This window comes from Ctenocephalides felis, unplaced genomic scaffold, assembly GCF_003426905.1.
Source record: "Ctenocephalides felis isolate EL2017-DRISC unplaced genomic scaffold, ASM342690v1 CF-g0.4_SCAFFOLD_03570, whole genome shotgun sequence".
Lineage (NCBI taxonomy): Eukaryota > Metazoa > Arthropoda > Insecta > Siphonaptera > Pulicidae > Ctenocephalides > Ctenocephalides felis.
Window position 1 is genome coordinate 26,237,983 of NW_020539724.1, and position 20,060 is coordinate 26,258,042.

The 20,060-nt window shown below is 30.6% G+C and overlaps 1 protein-coding gene across 1 annotated transcript; it reads left to right on the forward strand.

Annotated features, from left to right (window-relative positions):
• The first annotated feature begins 12,557 nt into the window (after positions 1–12,557).
• On the forward strand, positions 12,558–17,175 carry LOC113383681. Its single transcript, XM_026621931.1, has 4 exons — positions 12,558–12,677; positions 14,559–14,761; positions 16,839–16,986; positions 17,102–17,175. Exons 2-4 carry the CDS (start codon positions 14,564–14,566, stop codon positions 17,173–17,175), a joined length of 420 nt encoding a protein of 139 aa, XP_026477716.1. The 5' UTR covers positions 12,558–12,677; positions 14,559–14,563.
• Positions 17,176–20,060: the final 2,885 nt, after the last annotated feature.

Here is a 20,060-nt window from a genome sequence, read left to right on the forward strand (position 1 = left end):
ATGGCAATAATGCTGTGTCTGGCGCATGTGGCGCCGCAGCAGGAGGATGAGGAGAAAAGTGCAAAACCCAAATATATAAGGACTGAACTAAGAATAGCTAAAAGTTTAGAAGGAGAAACGCAAACTGTTGATGTGGCTACGCGCGACGGCGGTGTCGCACAACTTATCGTCCGCAAAAGGGATAGAGGTAAACGAAACTAGCTGTAAGTGGAATTCTGTCTTAAGGCAATTATGGCATCGTGCCTTACGGCAAATTGCTGGAACTTCCCGTACCAAAAATTATTATTTTTTTTAAAAACGATTAGTGTTTTTGAAAAAATTTTACTTCAAAAAATTAGATTTTTGAGAAACTATAAATTTGACAAAAAATTACTTTTTTTTAAAATAATTTTTTTTTTATGAAAACAAAATATTTTTGAAAAAAAAATGTTTTCTTCATTTTGACATATATTGGAAATTCTGAACTTTTTTTCAAAGCAATCGTACTGCTTGAACTGCATAGAGACGAAATGTCAAAGCGCGTAAGTGCCGCGCCGCCGTCTAACGCATAAGCATTGGTACGGAACCCATAGAAATGTAAAAAAATTATACTTATTGTTAAAATCTCTATAAAATATCTGATAATTTGATGTGCATATGTCTAATGATCATTTTTGACTGACAAATGGCATTTTTTTAAAAAAAAATTTATTAGATCTCCGAAACTGCTAGACCTGCCTTTATAAAAATTTGATCAATTCTTCATCTTGTCCATACAAGTAAAATGTTTTTTGAATTATCAAAATCGGACGCTCCGTTCTCTTAAAAACTGAATTACCATTTTTGGCACTTTTTGCTGCGTATCTTCGGAACGGCTAGACCTGCCTTCGCCAAAAACTAATCAGCACGTCTCCTTATCAATACGAATCGAATGTTTTTTGAATTATTCAAATCGATTGATCGGTGTTCCCGAAATTGTCGACGAAAATTTTTATCCGCACATACATACACACACGCACACACACACACCTACATCCATTTTTTCTAAGGTATACCAAACTATTCAGAAACCTTTGAAACGTAAAGATATATAAAAATTTTCATTTTCGATTTTTTTGCGATTACTATAACTTGCCCTACGGGAAGTTAACTATTGGTACAAGGCATCGTGCCTTAAGGCAAATTACTCGGACTTCTCGAACCAAAAACAAAAAATTTAAAAAAAACTTCAACATTTTTGCTAAACTTCGAGAAAATTTGATTTTTTTAATATTTTGATTTTTTTGAAAATATTTTACTTTTTTTAGTCTTTTTCAGAGGAGGATGGTGCTGATTAGTTTCACGTAATAAAGTATTAAAAAAAGTTTTGACGATTTTTATAATTTTATTACCATAGATACCATAGTCTTATAGATCATACTAAAATATTACGGCCCTACGACAAGTCTTTTAATTTTAAAAATTCTTCAAAGTTTGCAAAAATTAGTATCGTTTTTTGTTATTTGTCAAAATTAGACCTTTGATCGCCGTTTTCTCAAAAACGCCTGAAACGATTTTAGAAATTTAAAAGCCATTTGATGTATCTCAATGAGGACTATCGTTTGTCAGTTTTGTGAGTCAATCTGCCAAACCGTTTTTCTTTGTAATTTGAAAAGTGTTAAACTTTTCGTCCACATTTAAACTCATACTACCGAATCGATTTTTAAAAATCAAAAACTGTTCGAAAGATATTAGTTGGGAATAATACTCATTAGTTTTAGGTAAAAACCTACCGAGCCGTTTTCTTGTAATTAACTGTTGAAAAAAAATTAAGCCGATTTTTATGGAACTTTTTTTGGCGATATATATCACGGCCACACGACAAGTAATTTATTTAAGAGAGTACTTAGTCTTAATGAACATACTAAACCATTAAAGACCTACAGAAACTGGTCCAATTATAAAAATTATTGATTTTTGGCTTTTTCAAAAATTTTGCTTCTAGAAAATACTCCGAGTTCGTGTTCGTTCGTTTTCAATTATGTTTAATAAATCCACTTGAAATCACTCATAAGTTAATTTATTTTTTATTAAGTCGATTATTTACACATATCGGGAAGTTCTTGTAACTTGCCTCAAGACAAAATACCAATACCAACTAGTTTTTATTTTATATATATATATATATATAAATAATTTTTTATATATATATAAAAAATATATAAATTGGTTTTACATAAATTTCTTTTTTTTCTAGGTATAAATAACGACAACAACCCAAGTGAGAATCAACAGAATTATATAAAAATAAATCAACAACTAGAACAAATTACTCATAATCCTTCTGAATTGGGACTTTTATCAAAGAGTTCTGAATCTATACCACATTCAAATAGAAATTTAGATTTCTCAAGAAAATTTACTGATAATCCAGTAGACAAAATTCGAAATATTGTAAGAGATTTTCAAAATGATGAGATTGATAAAAGATACCGCAGTGAACCTTCCACTTTAGTGGATTTAAGATTTGATATTAATAAAAACAACTTTAGAGTTCCTCAGACTAGGTTTGACACAAACAAAGAGACTGAAATGTACAAGCATAATCGTGAAAACTGGCATCAAAATTCACCTCAAATTTCTACAGCTGAAAGCTCTTTACAAGAATATTTAGATAATTACAGAAATGCACAGAAGCAAGAATATACAATACAGCATCAATCCCTTCAAGAATTACGAAATGATAGGCGTGCAATAAATGTTCGGATTCCAGAACCAATACAAATTTCGAGCGAACCAGTAATAGTTAAAGGAGCGGGTAAAAAACGTACCAGAGGAATAACTGAAGACAATAATTCAGAAGAAAATTTGGAAGAAAGCAGAAAATATGAAACCAAACACAATCATAATCAACAATCTGGTGGTGTTACTAACAGACCATTCCTCACGAGACAAAAGTTTAGTATAGATCCAGTAGATGGATTACCTCTTATTGAAGGTGTAAGAGTACATGATGATGAAACCGATGTTAAAGTTTGGAGAAATGCCAGAGTTATCAACAATCAACTAAGGCCATACAAACCGGGATACAAACCACAAAAAATGGAACAAGATGGTGTTAACAATCAGTATTATTCGGGACATCCGGTGTACGCTCGTAAAGATTTTGGACCTTTTACTAAAGAAGATAACTTTCAAGATCAAAACGCAAACCTAGGACCATTTTTCACTGAAGATAATCGAAAATCATCACAGCAATTATATTCTAGCGGCGGAGGACCGTTTACAAGATTTGATAATTCTAAACTTTCTACATCAAAACTTATAGACTACATCAAGGAAATCAATGCCAAAGAGTCTGTCAGAGATTATTTTAGCGCTAGAAGTATTTTAACACCCGAAAATATGCAAGAAAAACATAATATTAAACGACGTATGTTACAACAAAATGAAGGTACAAGTTTTTATCCTATCTCTGATTTGTATAAATATCCGACAAAAGAAATTTCAGATGATACTTTTACAGTTCGAAATCCTGTTTTGCAGTATGCTCATCCTGAGTTGGGTTTACAAAGTGTAAAGCTAATGAATAAAGAATCAAAAAAACCTATGTATTATATAGCCAGTAATCAAGAGAATAATGAAGGAAGCGATAAAGTACAGTATTATACCGAAGATACACAGCCAAAAAGTAACAAATATCATCCAAATGAAAATAAATACTATGAATATAAAAATTACAATTCAAAACCATCTTCTCACAAACCTTATACTGAAGTAAAATTTTATACTGACAAGGATTATACTAATTACCCTCTATATTCAAGTTACACAAGTGTAAAACAAAACCTAGAAAAACCATTTTGGTACAAAATTGCTGAAAGCATTAAAGAATATACAAGACCTATGTTTCAACCCCTAGTGGAGGTTACGGAAAAGATAGGACAAAATTTAGGATTCGGACCAACAAGCTTTCAAGGTAAGCCTACAATCATTCAACTCATACCTGAATATAGAAGACCAAAAAATAATTATTTGAAACCCATACAATTTAACACGAATCAAAGATATAGCAATGATGAACAAGAATATGATGAAAATAAACCGAGACTTCTAAGCGACACCTATGAAGATAATAGTAGAAGCAAAAGTTTTAAAGCTTTAGAATTCTTAATGAATGACAAAGATACACTGTATAGCAGCGAACCGGACAGAAATAATTTTGATAATGTATACATTGTGATGACAAGACAAAATTTGAGGCCAAAGCGGGACTTAGATTTTGAAAATAAAGATTATGAATTCATTCCTGATTTAAACGATCAAAAAGTAGCTTTGATAGTTGATGATAATAATAATAAAAATGTAAGATATATTCGTAGTCCACAAGACTTTTCATCTAGCCAGATTTACGTTCAAAAGAGCGCAGTGCCTTTAAAACAAAAAAGGATACTCAGCGGTACTATCAGCTCTACAACTAACGACAATCAACTTAATACTAATTACTTTAATCCCAATCAGCAGTATTATGATCAAAATCAGCAATATCATCGGATTCCACAAAATCCACAAAATGAGCAGTATTCTAATCAAAATCAGCAGTATCAAATGAGTACACATAAAGAATTGTTTTTCACTGGCAGTTCGCCTTTTGAATATCAAACTTTGCCAAAAGATATAACAAATCATCCAGAATATGATACTACAAAAAATCAAAAATACATTCCAATAACTTATGAGCAAAATACAAATCCTTCTTATAATAATTATTTTATAAGAAATAACAATGAAAACCCAAATATTAAATACAACAATAGACAAGAAAAAGCACTGTCAGACACTTACACCCTTAAGCAAGATCCAAAAGATAATTTAGAGTTGTATGAAAAATACAACACGCCTATCTCTAGAAATTTACCACTAGGCCGATAGAATCGTTAAAATTAACTATGTATATTGCAATATTTATACTTGTTTATCTATGAGTAATAACTAAAAAATATTCACTGACAATTTGTGCAAATATTTAGTTGAAAACTAGTTCTTCGGTATTTTCAAATACCAAGGATTTTTGCGCAAATATCATAGTATTGAATCCTCTCTGCAAGAGATTTAATTATGAATTAAGATATTTATAAAAAAATATAAAATATATGATTATTTATAATAAACTTAGTGATGTTATTCGTAAATGATACCAAGTTATTGTTGATTTAATGTTAATCCTAATTCATAATTTAAAGAAACTTTCTAGAGTTCTTTTATAATATTTTGTTGTAATGTATCATACGTTAATATAATATAAATACTGTTACTTGTTTTAATACAAATGTATATGATGTAAAATTTATATTATTTGTTCATTATAATTATTATGATAATATATTTATTAATAAAAAAAATATTATTTATTGCAAAAATTTTTTTTATTATTATTTATTAATAAATTGGAATATATAGCATATCGTGTCAGAGTAAAATAAAAATGGTACTAAGCGGGTTTAGTTTTTAAAATGATTTGATCGTTAGTTATGTATTCATTTTTAAATTTAAAAAATTCAATATAAATTAAAAAGTTTTTTTTAACTTCCCGTAGGGCAAGTTATAGTAATCGCAAAAAAATCGAAAATGAAAATTTTTATATATCTTTACGTTTTAGAGGTTTCTGAGCATTTTGGCATACCTTAGAAAAAATGGATGTATGTGTGTGTGTATGTGCGTGTATGTGTGTGTGTGCGGATACAAATTTTCGTCGACGATTTCGGGAACACGGATGAAGCGATTTGAATAATTCAAAAAACATTCGATTCGTATTGATAAGGAGACGTGCTGATTAGTTTTTGGCGAAGACAGGTCTAGCCGTCCCGAAGATATGGGGCAAAAAGTGCCAAAAACAGTAATTCAGTTTTTAAGAGAACGGAGCGTCCGATTTGAATCATTCAAAAAACATTTTACTTGTATTGACAACATAAAAAATTGATAAATTTTCATGAAGGCAGGTCTAGCGGTTTCAAAGATCTAACAAAAAAAGTAAAAAAAAATCCACATCATATGCACATATGATGACATATGCACATCAAATTATCAGATATTGTATAGAGATTTTAACAATAAGTATAAATTTTGTTTACATTCCTATGGGTTCTGTACCAATGTTTACGCGTTAGACGGCAACGCGGCGCTTACGCGCTTCGATATTTCGTCTTTATGCAGTTAAAGCAGTACGATTGCTTTGAAAAAAAGTTCAGAATTTCCAAAATATTTTAAAATAAATGATTAAAGATAAAATGATTTAATATGGTTCAAAATTTTATTAAAAGTTTCAAATCATTGATCAACTTTTATTGATTATTATTGATTATTTTTAATTACTCAAATTTTGAATTGCGGTACGGGAAGTCCCAGCAATTTGCCTTATTGCCTTAAGACAGAATTCCACTTACAGCTAGTTTATTCTCATATTATATAACAATCAGAGTTGTTTACAGACCCTATGAGTTATATGGCTTACAAATTGAAAAGTTACATTCAAATATATCGTAATTCAATAAATTGCGAAAGTAGTGACCATTGACGTTTGAACAAATATAATGTTGAAACAAAAAGGACATGTTTTTTGCCACAAACATATTTGATCATTTTCTTATCTATGTATTCGACATTTCATCCCAAATGACTAGGAACTTTGGCTTGCGTTTATGGAAAAAACATTTGCGTCAACCAACATCCATGACGAAAAATTGTTAGCTAATAGACTCGATGTCAAGGCATTCAACCCAAATCCGGGTTTTCGTTAAAGAAAGTTTCGGTAAATGATTTGGTTTTTCGTTATTTATTTTAGTATTATAATATTTTGTATATTTAGTATTTTGACAATTAGCAATATGCAAAGTTCATTCCGAACATTTTAACGGTTTTAAGCTAGGTTAAATTTGAACGAATTTTCATTTGTTTAAATTTATTTTAAACTAGCTGACCCCGCAAACGTTGTTTTGCTAAGTAAATATTCTAAACAATTTCAAGAGAATCAAAAATATTAATACTTTAAGTGTATAAGGATGTGTTGTTTGAATGCTATATACAATGAGGTATGATAAAAACAATAAACCCCCATTAGTTTGTCTATATGTTGCCAATACAATTAAACTGGAAGATTTATTGATTGATTGATTTTGACTTATTGATTACGTTTCAAGTTTTCCAGATTCTTTTTGGATTCGGGATTTTGTGTATAATTGTAAATAATGCTTATACGAAATTTTCAAATATTTGCGAGGAGAGATAGAAAATGAATTAAGTATTTCTTCTTTGATCTGCTTTCGAAAAAATCAAGTAGCATTCGATCATTTAAAGTAAATTTAATAAAAAGTATATATGTAGAGCAGGGCGAGGCACAAAGGTCTAATTTGACTTTGAGCAAATATAAACTATATTGTGAAAACCATAACAATTATATCACAACAAATAACACATATCAAACGAACAATTATCTGACTACGATCAGTGAACTGCCTTCTACTTCATCATTGTAGAAATGTGCTTTTTTATGTCTTTCAAAAATTTGTTATCTAGACATTTGTACCCTATAGGCGGGGTAACTTGAAACGGGCAGGTGGCAAAAAGGTTTATATCCTTATTATAATTTTAAAGGTATTTTACAAAATAATTACATTTTTAACTAATGCTTAAAAACTACCAACGGAAGAAAATTCTTTTATTATGGATTTTCAAAGATTACCGTTTATCTCTCCCATTTCAAAAATTACCGTTTTCAAATCAAGGTTTTACCTGGTTATACATCTTTTTTCCTCTACTTTCAAATATTGTTGTTAAACAATGCTTAACTTTACTGATTTTTGACACATTGATGGTGGACCTGTTTAACTCCGGACCTTCATATATTACTATCTTTTCTGCGATAAATTCTGGGAAATTATAACTGGAAAAATGTTATTTGACAAAATGTCCATTTGATCGATACCAAATTTAGGTTCTGAATTTAAATAACATAAATAACTAGTGGAGCGCATGGCATCGTGCCTTAAGGCAAATTGCTGGAACTTCCCGTACCAAAAATTATTATTTTTTTTGAAAAGATTAACATTTTTGAAAAAAATTTACTCTGAAAAAATAGATTTTTGAGGAACTATATAAATTTTTGACAAAAACTTACTTTTTGTTGAAAAATTTATTTTGAAATATTTTGGAAATTCTGAACTTTTTTTCAAAGCAATCGTACTGCTTTAATGCATAGAGACTAAATATCGAAGTGCGTAAGCGCCGCGTCGCTGTCTAACGCATAAGCATTGGTACGGAACCCATAGGAATGTTAACAAAATGTATACTTATTGTTAAAATCTCTATAAAATATCTGATAATTTGATGTGCATATGTCTAATGTCTAATGATTATTGTTGACCGCCAAATGTTATTATTTTTTTACTTTTTTTACTAGATCTCCGAAACCGCTAGACCTATTTTCATGAAATTTTGATCAAATCTTCATCATGATAATGCAAGTAAAATGTTTTTTGAGTTATACAAATACGGACCTGCCTTTCACAAAAACTAATCAGCACGTCTCCTTATCAATACGAATCGAATATTTTTTGAATTATTCAAATTGCTTCATCCCGGTTCCCGAAATCGTCGACGAAAATTTGTATCTGAACACACACAAATGCACGCACACACACACACATACATCAATTTTCTCTAAGGTATGCCAATATATTCAGAAACCTTTGAAACGTAAAGATATATAAAAATTTTCATTTTTGATTTTGGTGCGATTACTATAACTTACCCTACTGAAAGTTAATTATAAATAAATCAATTTATCATCTCCAGAACATTAACAATCGTCATTTCATTTCGAATCAAATTTCAAAAAAAAAAATAGTTGCCAAATTTCCACAAAATTGAAAAAGTGCTCCCATAGTCACAGTCTAAACGCATTTGCAAATAATTCTGTGCGAAATTTTCACTTATACTGTGCTTAGCTTGGCGGCATTTTCACATTTTTCAATAATTTTCACAAAATTGGAAAAGTTCCCCAGTACATAAACAGTCTAAACGCACTTGGGTAAACATTTGTACCAGAGTGGCGCTTAGACTGTGCTTAGCTTGGGTGATTTTTTGAATTTTTAATCCAAAATTACAAAAAAATTTTTTGAAAAAAAAATTAGAAACAAAAATTTTTTTTTTCCAAAATCAATTATTTTGTTGAAACAAGCAGAAAATTCTTTAAGTCATTTAAATCGGACACTTAGTTCTCTTAAAAACTGCCATTTTTTTAACATTTAGCTCTGTATTTCCGGAACCGATGGGCCTACCTTTGCCAAAAACTAACCAGCACATCTCCCTATCAATAGGAATCGAATGTTTTTTAAACCATTCAAATCGGTTGATCCGTTCTCTCAAAAACTCGCTTTCTATTTTCTGCACTCTTTGCTCCATATCTCCGTAACGGCTGGACCTGCCTTTGCCAAAAACTAATCAGCACATCTCCCTATCAATGGGAATGTTTTTTAAACCATTCAAATCGGTTGATCCGTGCGCCCGAAAACGTGGACGAAAAAAAGCGGACATACAAAACACACACACACACACACACACACATCCATTTTTTCTGAAGTATGCCAAAATGTTCAGAAACCTTCAAAACGTCGAGAAATGTAAAAATTTTTGATTTCGATTTTTGGACGATTACAATAACTTACCCTACGGGAAGTTAAAAAATAACATAACCTAGAAAATGTTTTATCAATACCAATGAGTATATAATTATACAAATGAGATCTCTCAGAGCACCGTGTATGAAAAAAATATGCCAAAAAGTGCATTTTCATATTAACATTTAAAAAAAGTTAATATTTTGAGTTTCTAGTAACACTTGCAATCCGTTTAATAACGTTTTTGTATATAAATAAAACTACAAACAAAACTACTTACTACAATTTAATCATAATTAAATAATATTCACGTATAACATCCTATTAAACGTAATTGAACATCATCTGTCAAAAACTTTTGACATTTCACGTTAGCCACAGTCCATTGCTTTATTTAAATTACGCTTCTACAAAAAATTTCAAATTAAAAATGTAAAGTTTCTACGCGATTTTAAAATAATATCTCACCTTTCCGACCATCTCTGGATTGGCACGAATTTTTCAAGATTGGCCATATCGGTTTAGCCGTTTTCGAGTTTTACCGAATCATTTGATCGAGAGCTCGATTTTTTTATATAAGATTACTAAAATATAAAATAATATTACTTTTAAATGTTATTGTAAGTCCAAAAATCGAAATTGAAAATTTTTACAATTTCTCAATTTTTGCAGCAACCCTGAGATTGTCAAGTGCAGGTTAAAAGTCACCTATTCTGACTCCAGTTTTCCGCAAAGGTATTTTTTCATAATAATTGCAGCAAAAATAATTAATATGATAATAACAATATCTTCAATTAATATGATAACAATATATTCAATAGAAGTCCTTGGTGGTAGCTGCAAATTGCCTCAGAATGCAGTCATAAGGCGTAGGAGTGCCTTAACATCCAGAAGATATATGATACATCAAATTTTGTTTCGGGATTAAAAAGGATTAACAAACAATGCAATAATTTAAAGGATAAATTCCAACAGAGTATACAATGTTCTGAGAAGTTTTCAAATATTCCGCAAACTTAAAATGTAAGGGCAAGAATTTTGATATTGTCTCAATTAAGAGAGCATACTCAAAGATCAGACAGTTTATAAAGCGCAAGGGTTTAGTTATAGTTTTAAATAAACCTCCTTGCAATAAAAACTGGATTAAAACGATAGATAGGTTTGAGCTACAATTGGTATAAATTAAAAGTAGTTCAGGGTTTTGGTCACTTACGTTTAAAAAAACACTTATACAGAAACTATTCAAAGATTTCGTCAAATATAACTTTATTAATGATTGATTAGATAGCAAAATAACTATTAAATGGAGAAATAACAAACAAGAATGTCTAGTAAATGAATTTTAATCCTAGGAATTTAGTTTTATCTCAATTTGGATATCAATATATATATATATTTTGTTTTTAGGATTATTTTGTTTGGGAAGTATTCATTCTTTTTTTAAAATGTGCTGTTCTTTTTATCCTTTTAAATTATTGCATTACTTGTCATTCCTTCTAAATTTGTCATTCCATCGTCAATACTCCTGCGCTTTTTACTTCTTAGTTTTTAAGTTTTTAATATATTATTATTAGTCATTAAGTAATTAATATGAATAAGTTATTTCTCTTCAATTTGTAGTACTTTAAAAATATGTCTGTAATATACTTTGATTAATAGTAGTCAGTTATTTCTGTTTAGCTTATAATTCTTCAAAAATATGTCTGTGATAAATTTGAAAATATATTTTGTATTTCATATGTTTTGTTCTTATTTCAAATATTGAATTTTTTCAGATTTTTTGGCTATATTGATTATATGTACTAATGTAGAAGTAATACCAGGGGTTAATTTACATACTGTATGTACATGTGCTGCCATGTTGTGATCTATTCGTAAATTAAAATGAGTGTAACGTCAAATCGCCCGAGATAGCGATCTATTTATGCTTATTTATCTAGGCACCCCACTAGTTAGCTTCCCGTAGGGTAAGTTATAGTAATCGTAAAAAAATCGAAAATGAAAATTTTTATGTATTTTTACGTTTTAAAGGTTTCTGTATATTTTGGCATACCTTAGAAAAAATGGATGTATGTGTGTATGTGTGTGTGTGCGTGTGTGTCTGTGTGCGGATACAAATTTTCGTCGACGATTTCGGGAACACCGATCAACCGATTCAAAATAATTCAATAAACATTCGATTCAAAACGTGCCAAAAACGGTATCTCAGTTTTTAAGAGAATGGAGCGTCCGATTTGCATAATTCAGAAAACATTTTACTTGTATTGGCAAGATGAAGAACTGATTAAATTTTTGGGAATGTAGGTCCAGCGGTTATGGACTGTCAATAAAAATAAGTTAAAACAATGTCATTTGGCGGTTAAAAATGTTTATTGGACTTATGCACATCAAATTATCAGATATTTTATAGAGATTTTCATAATGTGTACACATTTTGTGTAATTTTTTTGGGTTCCGTACCAAATTTTTTAATTACGGTACGGAAAGTTCCAGCAAATTGCCTTAAGGCACGATACCATGCACCCCACTGGTTTTAACATATTTTTAGTCGCGCTTTCTTTCTGAATCTGAATCAATACAAATAATATACATTTTTTTAACAATTTATGTATCCACGACTGTTCTTAAAAGCACAAAATTGCACGCATTTACTTAGAAAACAACTTTTCTACCACTTTTGAAAGGTTTCATAAACAATAAAATTACAGATAATGGCAGGTAAACGCAGAATTCAGGTAAAGCGCCTATCCGTAAATATATAGGCGCGCATATCTTTGTATATATATATATATATATATATATATATATATATATATATATGGAGGGGGTAGATTGCACAAGTGCATTTTTCAGAAAAAAAACTAGTCAATATATAAGAAATACTGCATCGTACAAGACGTTTCTTCGTTATATTTTAACCTGTGACAAAAAGTGTATATATATGTGCTTCTTCTGTAGATAAATTAATATTTTAGACTTATAAAGTGTGATAGTTTATAGAAGGTTGAGCAAAAGATTTTTATGTGTTAGCTAAGAGAAAACAAGGTAAAATACTTCAAAAAACAAATAATTAGGTAAAAAACATAAATAAAATGTTTATTACACAGTTATAATATTTTTTATAATATCAATTTCTTCATTAAATATTATTTATTAACTTTTCGTAGGGTAGTTATAATGATTGGCCGAAAAAAGAAAATGAATTTTTTTGCATTTCTCCACGTTTTGAAGGTTTCTGAAAATTTTGGCATACCTCAGAAAAAATGGATGTGTATATGTGTGTGTGTGTTTTGTATTTCCGCATTTTTTGTCCACGTTTTCAGGCGCATGGATCAACCGATTTGAATAATTCAAAAAACATTCGATTGACAAAGCAGGTCCAAAAAATTGACAAAGACGTTCCAAAGATATAGGGCAAAAATGGTAATTCAGTTTTTGAAAGAACGGAGCGTCCGATTTCAATAATTTAATAAACATTTTACTTATAAATACATTTTTGGTAAGGCAGGTGTGGAGGTTTTGGAGATCAAGTAAAAACAGTAAAAAAAATGTCTTTTGGCGGTCAAAAATTATGTGATCATTACACATCCATTTATCACAGATTTTAATATTAAGTATAAATTTTGTTTACATTTCTATGGTTTCCGTCACATTGTATATCCGTTAGACTGCAAGACGGCTCTTACGCGCTTCGATATTTTGCCTCGACGCAGCTAAAGTTCAAAATTTCCAATTTACTTCAAAATACAAAATAAATTCTTTTTTTTCAGAAAAGTTTTTTTCAAGAATTTCAAATTTCTTGAAAATCAAATTTTCAGTTTTATGAAAAAATTCAATCTTTTAAGAAAAAAAATGTTTGGTACGCAAAGTCCCAGTTTACTTTTTTATTGGATCTCTAAAACGGCTGGATATGCCTTCCAGGATATTTGATATTCATTTCATTAATATTTATTGGTAAATGGCATTGTGCCTTAAGGCAAATTGTCTAATATACATAAGAATTATAAAAACTGAATTGCAAAGTTATTTTTTTTTATTTAAAGTATATAAATGTGTTTAGAACTTTAGCAAGAATTGAAATTAAAATCTAAATTATTTTCGAAATACAAAAAAAAAATTTAAAAAAATAAACTGAAAAAAAATTTTCAAATATTTTTTCCCCAAAAGCAATTATTTTGTCCAAACAAGCAGAAAAATGTTCAGATCCTTCAAATCGGATGCTTAGTTCTCTCAAAAACTGCCATTTTTTGCACTTGTAGCTTGGTATCTCCAAAACGGCTGGAAACTACCTTTGCTAATAACTAATCAGCACATCTCTCTATCAATTGGAATCTAATGTTTTTTGAACCATTCAAATAGGTTGATCCGTGCGCCTGAAAACGTGAACAAAAGAATGCGGACACACAAAACACACACACACACACATCCATTTTTTCTGAGGTATGCCAAAATGTTCAGAAACTGCCCATTACTATAACTACCCTACGTGAAGTTAATATTTGTTTAAATCAATTAAATCGGACGCTCTGTTCTCTCATTTCTTGCCCAGTATCTTTGAAACGGATGGATTTGCCTTTGCCAAAAACTAAACAACACGTGCAACATATCTCCTTCAACGTTTTTTGAATCATTCAAATCAATCAGCGCTCCCGATATCGTGGAAAAGATGTATCCTACGGTGATTTAACCCTTTCCACTCGGATGCATTATAATTCTCGCAACTCGCGAGTGAAAAGGGTTAAATATTATGTGAGAAACGACAAAATCTACTAACAACATAATTTTTTTAATGTGACTGTTATTTCAATTTTCTGATTTCGCCATTATACTTCCCTAATTTATGGTTTACTCAATTCTGCATATACAGCTTATGTAATATATTATTAAAATTTGCTTACAAATTTCTAAAAAAAATGTAATATTTAGATAAAATGATTTATTCTACTTCAACTACGATAATTGTGATCACGCTGTCAATTATTGGTGGATGCGCTGCGTTACAAAACAAGACGGTACAGAGATCACTGAATACTTATAGTTTGTTCGATGAAGATACTTGGAGCCCTGGCGCACAAATAATGGCCAAATTTTTTAAAGAGGTCATCGCCAGATCTACTGGAAATACTCAGGTTTTAGAATTTAATAGAACTATATTCAATGATAGTGATGTTAATTGATTTACAGTCAACCCTCGGTTAACGCGGCAAGTGCGTGCCGTGCAGTATGGGGACCGTGCTATAAAAAACTCGTATTTAACATACAATTCAGGCTATGGAACCTTATATAGTTCAGTATGGGAACCGCGCTAGGAAAGACTCAGAGTTAGTGCAAATCGTACCATTTTTATCGTGCTGTATGGAGACCAAGGAATACAACTTGAAGTAGGAGTAAATACGGACGAAATGACATGTATGACATTGAAACTTTATTCAAAAATTGGCGCAACGCAATAGTCAGCTCAAACGTGTTCTTGGGCAGCTATTATATAATTAGGCATGTCTGAAAGATAAAAGTCGATAACAAAACTTACATTAATACTCTTTTGATATCAAGTTCCTAGAATCACTCATAGGTTGCACAAGGAACTTATGAGCAGTTGAGCAAAACCGTCTAATAGGAAGTCCGTGTACCTAAAATGCCGTGTTAACGGGGGGTTGATAGTATATATAAACGTTTAGAGTAGGGCGGAGTACAAAAGTACAATTTTACTTTGAGCAATAATATTGTTAAAACCAAACCAATAATATCACAACAAATAACATACGAAAGAAACAACTTTCTTACTATAATCAGTAATAATCCCGACTAATTCATTATTTTAGAAATACATATATTAATTTTGCTGTTTTTCAAAAATATGTAACCTGGTTCTTTTTACTCCATAAGCGGAATAAGATGAAACGACCACAGGCCAAACAGGTCTAATGTCTATTTTTAATTTTCAAGGGATTTTACGAAATAATAGCTACATTATTTAACCAATGTAAATTATATATAGCTTTGATATGGCATTACATCAGAAAAATCAGCAGAAGAGTTGGAATGAATATTTATTTAACATATCTCTTGCAAAATTGCTTTTTTTAACTTAATATACTTTTTCATTTACTATTTTTTATTTTGAAACTAAATTAAAATTAACAATATTATATTAGAGTCTCGTAAGCTAAACGGAGCTCAAAATCAAAAAAACTAACAACAAAAGAAAATATTTTTGTTATGAATTTTCGAACATTGCCGTTTATATCCCGATAGCATTGTCGTAAGAATTAAGGCGATGGTTTAACATTTTATTTGCTCTAGTTTAAAATCCTATCTTTAGTTTTTTTCAGATATCGGTGGTGGACTTTTTTACGCGCTCCGCCCTATTTTATAAATTTGATATACAGTCAACCCTCTGTTAACGCGGCACTTTGGGTACACGGTTCCCATACTACGCGGAGCTAAAAGTCTGACATCACTGCGATTACACGGACTTCCTATTACACGGTTTTGTTCAACAACCCATAAGTTCCTTGTGCAACCTATGAGCGATTCTAGGAACTTCAATTCAAAATATAATTCAAGAAACATAATTTCTTTGCATTTTTCATTAATTTTTGAGCAATATTTAAGCTGCAATTTTGGATAATTTAAATAATGAAAAATCAAAATAAAATAATCCAACATGAAACACCATGATTTGTTTAATACAATAAATCGCATAAAATCTCCAAAATAAATAAGTAAAATTTTTCAAAAATATTATTTCAAGCAATGATAAACATACTGAAATGTTTGGATGTCCTAAAAAGTTTGGATTAAAAATAAGAATTTAGAAGTAGTTTGGTAGTGATTATGAAGAACCCGCGAATCGCCACGATATTTTAAATAAATTTAAAATCAATGTGCTTTTATATTATATATCTAATTTTTTGTGTACTAAATCCAGAGTTATAAAAAAGTATTTCAAAAAAAAAAATAACGTAAATATTCTTATAATTTTAATGATAAACTGAATATGATAAAATTGCATGCGGGCGCTGAAGACCCCAGGACCGGCCCTGCATAGAACGCACTACAAATTAGCCTGAATTGTATGCTAAATACGAGTTTTTTATAGCACGGTCTCCATACTGCACGGCACACACTTGCCGCGTTAACCGAGGGTTGACTGTACTTCTGCTCAATGTTTTTCTATTTATGTTTTTTTTATTTCCACTTTAGATAGTGAGCTTGAACTTAACAACCTTGCTTTTGTTATTGCTTCTGAAAGCGATAATTTTTGCAGCAGGTTTAATTGGCACAGGTGCCTGGCAGCACCAATATGCGCGGAGTTTAAACCTAGATCACAGTAATCAATACTTCAATGTCGGTAGGTTTCAGGACATATTTCAAAAATGTTAATTATTTAAAAAAATAATTAATTGTAAATAAAATTTTAGCTATTAGTGAATTAGTAATTGATACATTGTGTGAACATTTTTCAGATTATCAAAACAGAGACACAATAAAAAGGGCAACTTCAATTTTCGGCGAATCTCAGATAAATTATAAACGTTGAAAGTTCTGAACAAAATACTGATCAAAAGTTTGTGATTGAATTCTATTTAAATTTGTGCGTAGACGTATGAATACAAATAATGTCCAAGTATGTAAACATCATATTTGAATTCCAAATGCACTAGTAATACATATAATGAAACAAATTAATGTTATTTTCTTGATTTTTTTAAAAATATTGCAGATATGTATACATACATACATACATAGCATCATTAGGTACGTATGTATACATACAATAGAATATTTTTAACTTCCCGTAATAGTTATAGTAATGGGCCGAAAATCTAAAATGAAACCTTTTGCATTTCTCGACGTTTGGAAGGTTTCTGAACATTTTAGCATAATGGATGTGTGTGTGCGTGTTTTGTATGACCGCATTTTTTCGTTCATGTTTTTGGGCGCACGTATCAACCGATTTGAATGGTTCAAAAAACATTCGATTCCTATTGATAGAGAGATGTGCTGATTAGTTTTTGGCAAAAGCAGGTCCAGCCGTTACGGAGATGAAGAATAAAGAGAGCAGAAAATTGAAATCGAGTTTTTGAGAGAACGGAGCATCCAATTAGAATGATCTAAAAAACATTCAATTAGTAATGATTGAGAGAAATGGCTATTCGATTTTGGCAAAGGCAGGCCCGGACATTTCGAAGAAACAGAGCTAAATATACAAAAAATAGCAGTTTTTGAGAGAAAATAGCATCCGAATTAAATGATTCAAAAAACTTTCTGCTTATTTCATTTTTTTTTTTGGTATCAAAAATAATTCGGATTTCAATTTTAATTCTGGCTAAAGTTTTAAAGCTCACTTATATACTTTAAATAAATATTTTTTTGACTTTCTTATTCAGTTTATATAATTCTTATAAATATTATATTGTTACAGTATTTATAATAATCTATTTAATTTAATTAATATTCCACGAACATTTAGTTACGGTACGGGAAGTTCCAGCAATTTGCCTTAAGGCACGATGCCATACACCACTAGTTTTCGGTATTTTCGGAAATTAATGAAATTAACTTCTTATTTCAGTAATGAATTTTATAAATTCATTTGTAAAAATATATCTGATGACAGACCAAAATGATTTGGAAAACAAAACTCATCAATCATTTTTATTTATCACGTCGCTGACTTCATTTTGACGCGATCTGCCAAACTCCCACAGTATTAATACCCTATTACAGATACTGCATAATAAATTATCTTTAGTTCTAGATAAAAAACAAGGTTAAGCTAGTGGGGCGCATGATGGCATCGTGCCTTATGGCAAATTGCTGAAACTTCCCGTACCGTAATTAAACATTCAAAGAATAAAAATAATCAGTCAACAAAAATGTCTATGAATGAATGATGTTGCCTTGATTTGATAATCAGACCCCACGGAATCGCTAGTATTCTTGAATATGGACTACTGAACTGAACTAAATTTTTTTTTCTCTTATAATAACAAACTAAAAAATGACCTCACTTTAAACGTTAAAAGGAAACTTAACAAAAAACTTCTAATCTCGACCAAAGAAGGAGAGCAAACTGAAAGCATAGTGATAACGCACTGGAAGCGAATTGAACACGGAACTGGAAACGCACTATACCCAAACTGGATAGAACCCAAACTGTAAACGAACGCACTAGAATAGAACTGATCTCATATTGGAAACCTAGGCCAAAGTTTTGGATGGAAAGAGACAGATAGACTAGATCAGAAGGGAGTAAATCAGTTGACATATTGCAACCCCGAGATGGCGACTATATTATTATCGACGCATGTAAATAATAATTGTACGTCACCAATACATATATATATATATATATATATATATATTTATATATTACTATACATATATATATACACCAATACATATATATATATATATTGAGGATTTTTTTGATATATATATATATATATATAAGGAAGGAAAACTCGACTTATTTATATATATATAAGTATGTAGATATATAATAAGAAATTAGTGGTGCATGGCATCGTGCCTTAATGCAAATTGCTGGAACTTCACGCACCGTAATTAGGAATTCGAGTAATGGAAATAATCAATAATTGTTTTAAATAATTTCAATTAGATTATCTACATATATATAAACAAAGTCAGGTTTTCCTTCCTGACGATATAACTCCAGAATGCACGATTTCGACAATTTTGCATTCGTTGCAAAGGTCACGGGCTCCGCAAGGTTTATAGCCAAGAAAATTAGTGGTGCATGACATCGTGGCTTAATGCAAATTGCTGGAACTTTACGCACCGTAATTAAAAATTCGAGTCATGACGTTAGTGAAATTATCAGAATTATGCTTGGTTAGGTTGACGAGCAATGCTTGCCGCAGAGAATAATGATGTACACGCACGAAATTCACCATTCAATCAAAAATTGCTGGCGATTTGGTGAAATACCAATGATTCCGACTGGTCTTTGGTTTGACTTCAAACATTTGCAATTTCCAGTTCGCCTTACGTTCGCAATGACAATTAACAATCACAAGGCCAATCGCTTAATGTTCGCGGGATAAATTTAGAAAATCATTGTTTTTCACATGGGCAGTTATACGTTGCCTGTTCACGAGTTGTGAAATCATCCGCTTTGTTTGTGTTAACGTCAGACCAAAAAACAAAAAATGTGTATTACCAAAGAGCACTTCAATGCAACTGATAACTTGCGGATTCACTTTCTACTGCTATACTTATAGAAGTTCAACTAAAAACACTTCATTTTTGTAAGCGTAATGAAATCATTTTTTTCCTTTTCAAATATAAAGCAAACATAAAATTTCTTCATCTTTCTCACGAAACCATCTGGTGGCGAAACGGAGTTCGTCGGGTTTGCTAGTATTTATATATATACAGGGTGGCTGATATGTATTGCAA

Coding starts and splice junctions, on each gene's coding strand:
- LOC113383681 (XM_026621931.1), top strand. CDS start 14,564: ATGATTTATTCTACTTCAACTACGATAATTGTGATCACGCTGTCAATT. Junction 14,762..16,838: donor GATCTACTGGAAATACTCAG/GTTTTAGAATTT, acceptor TTTCCACTTTAG/ATAGTGAGCTTGAACTTAAC. Junction 16,987..17,101: donor TAATCAATACTTCAATGTCG/GTAGGTTTCAGG, acceptor AACATTTTTCAG/ATTATCAAAACAGAGACACA.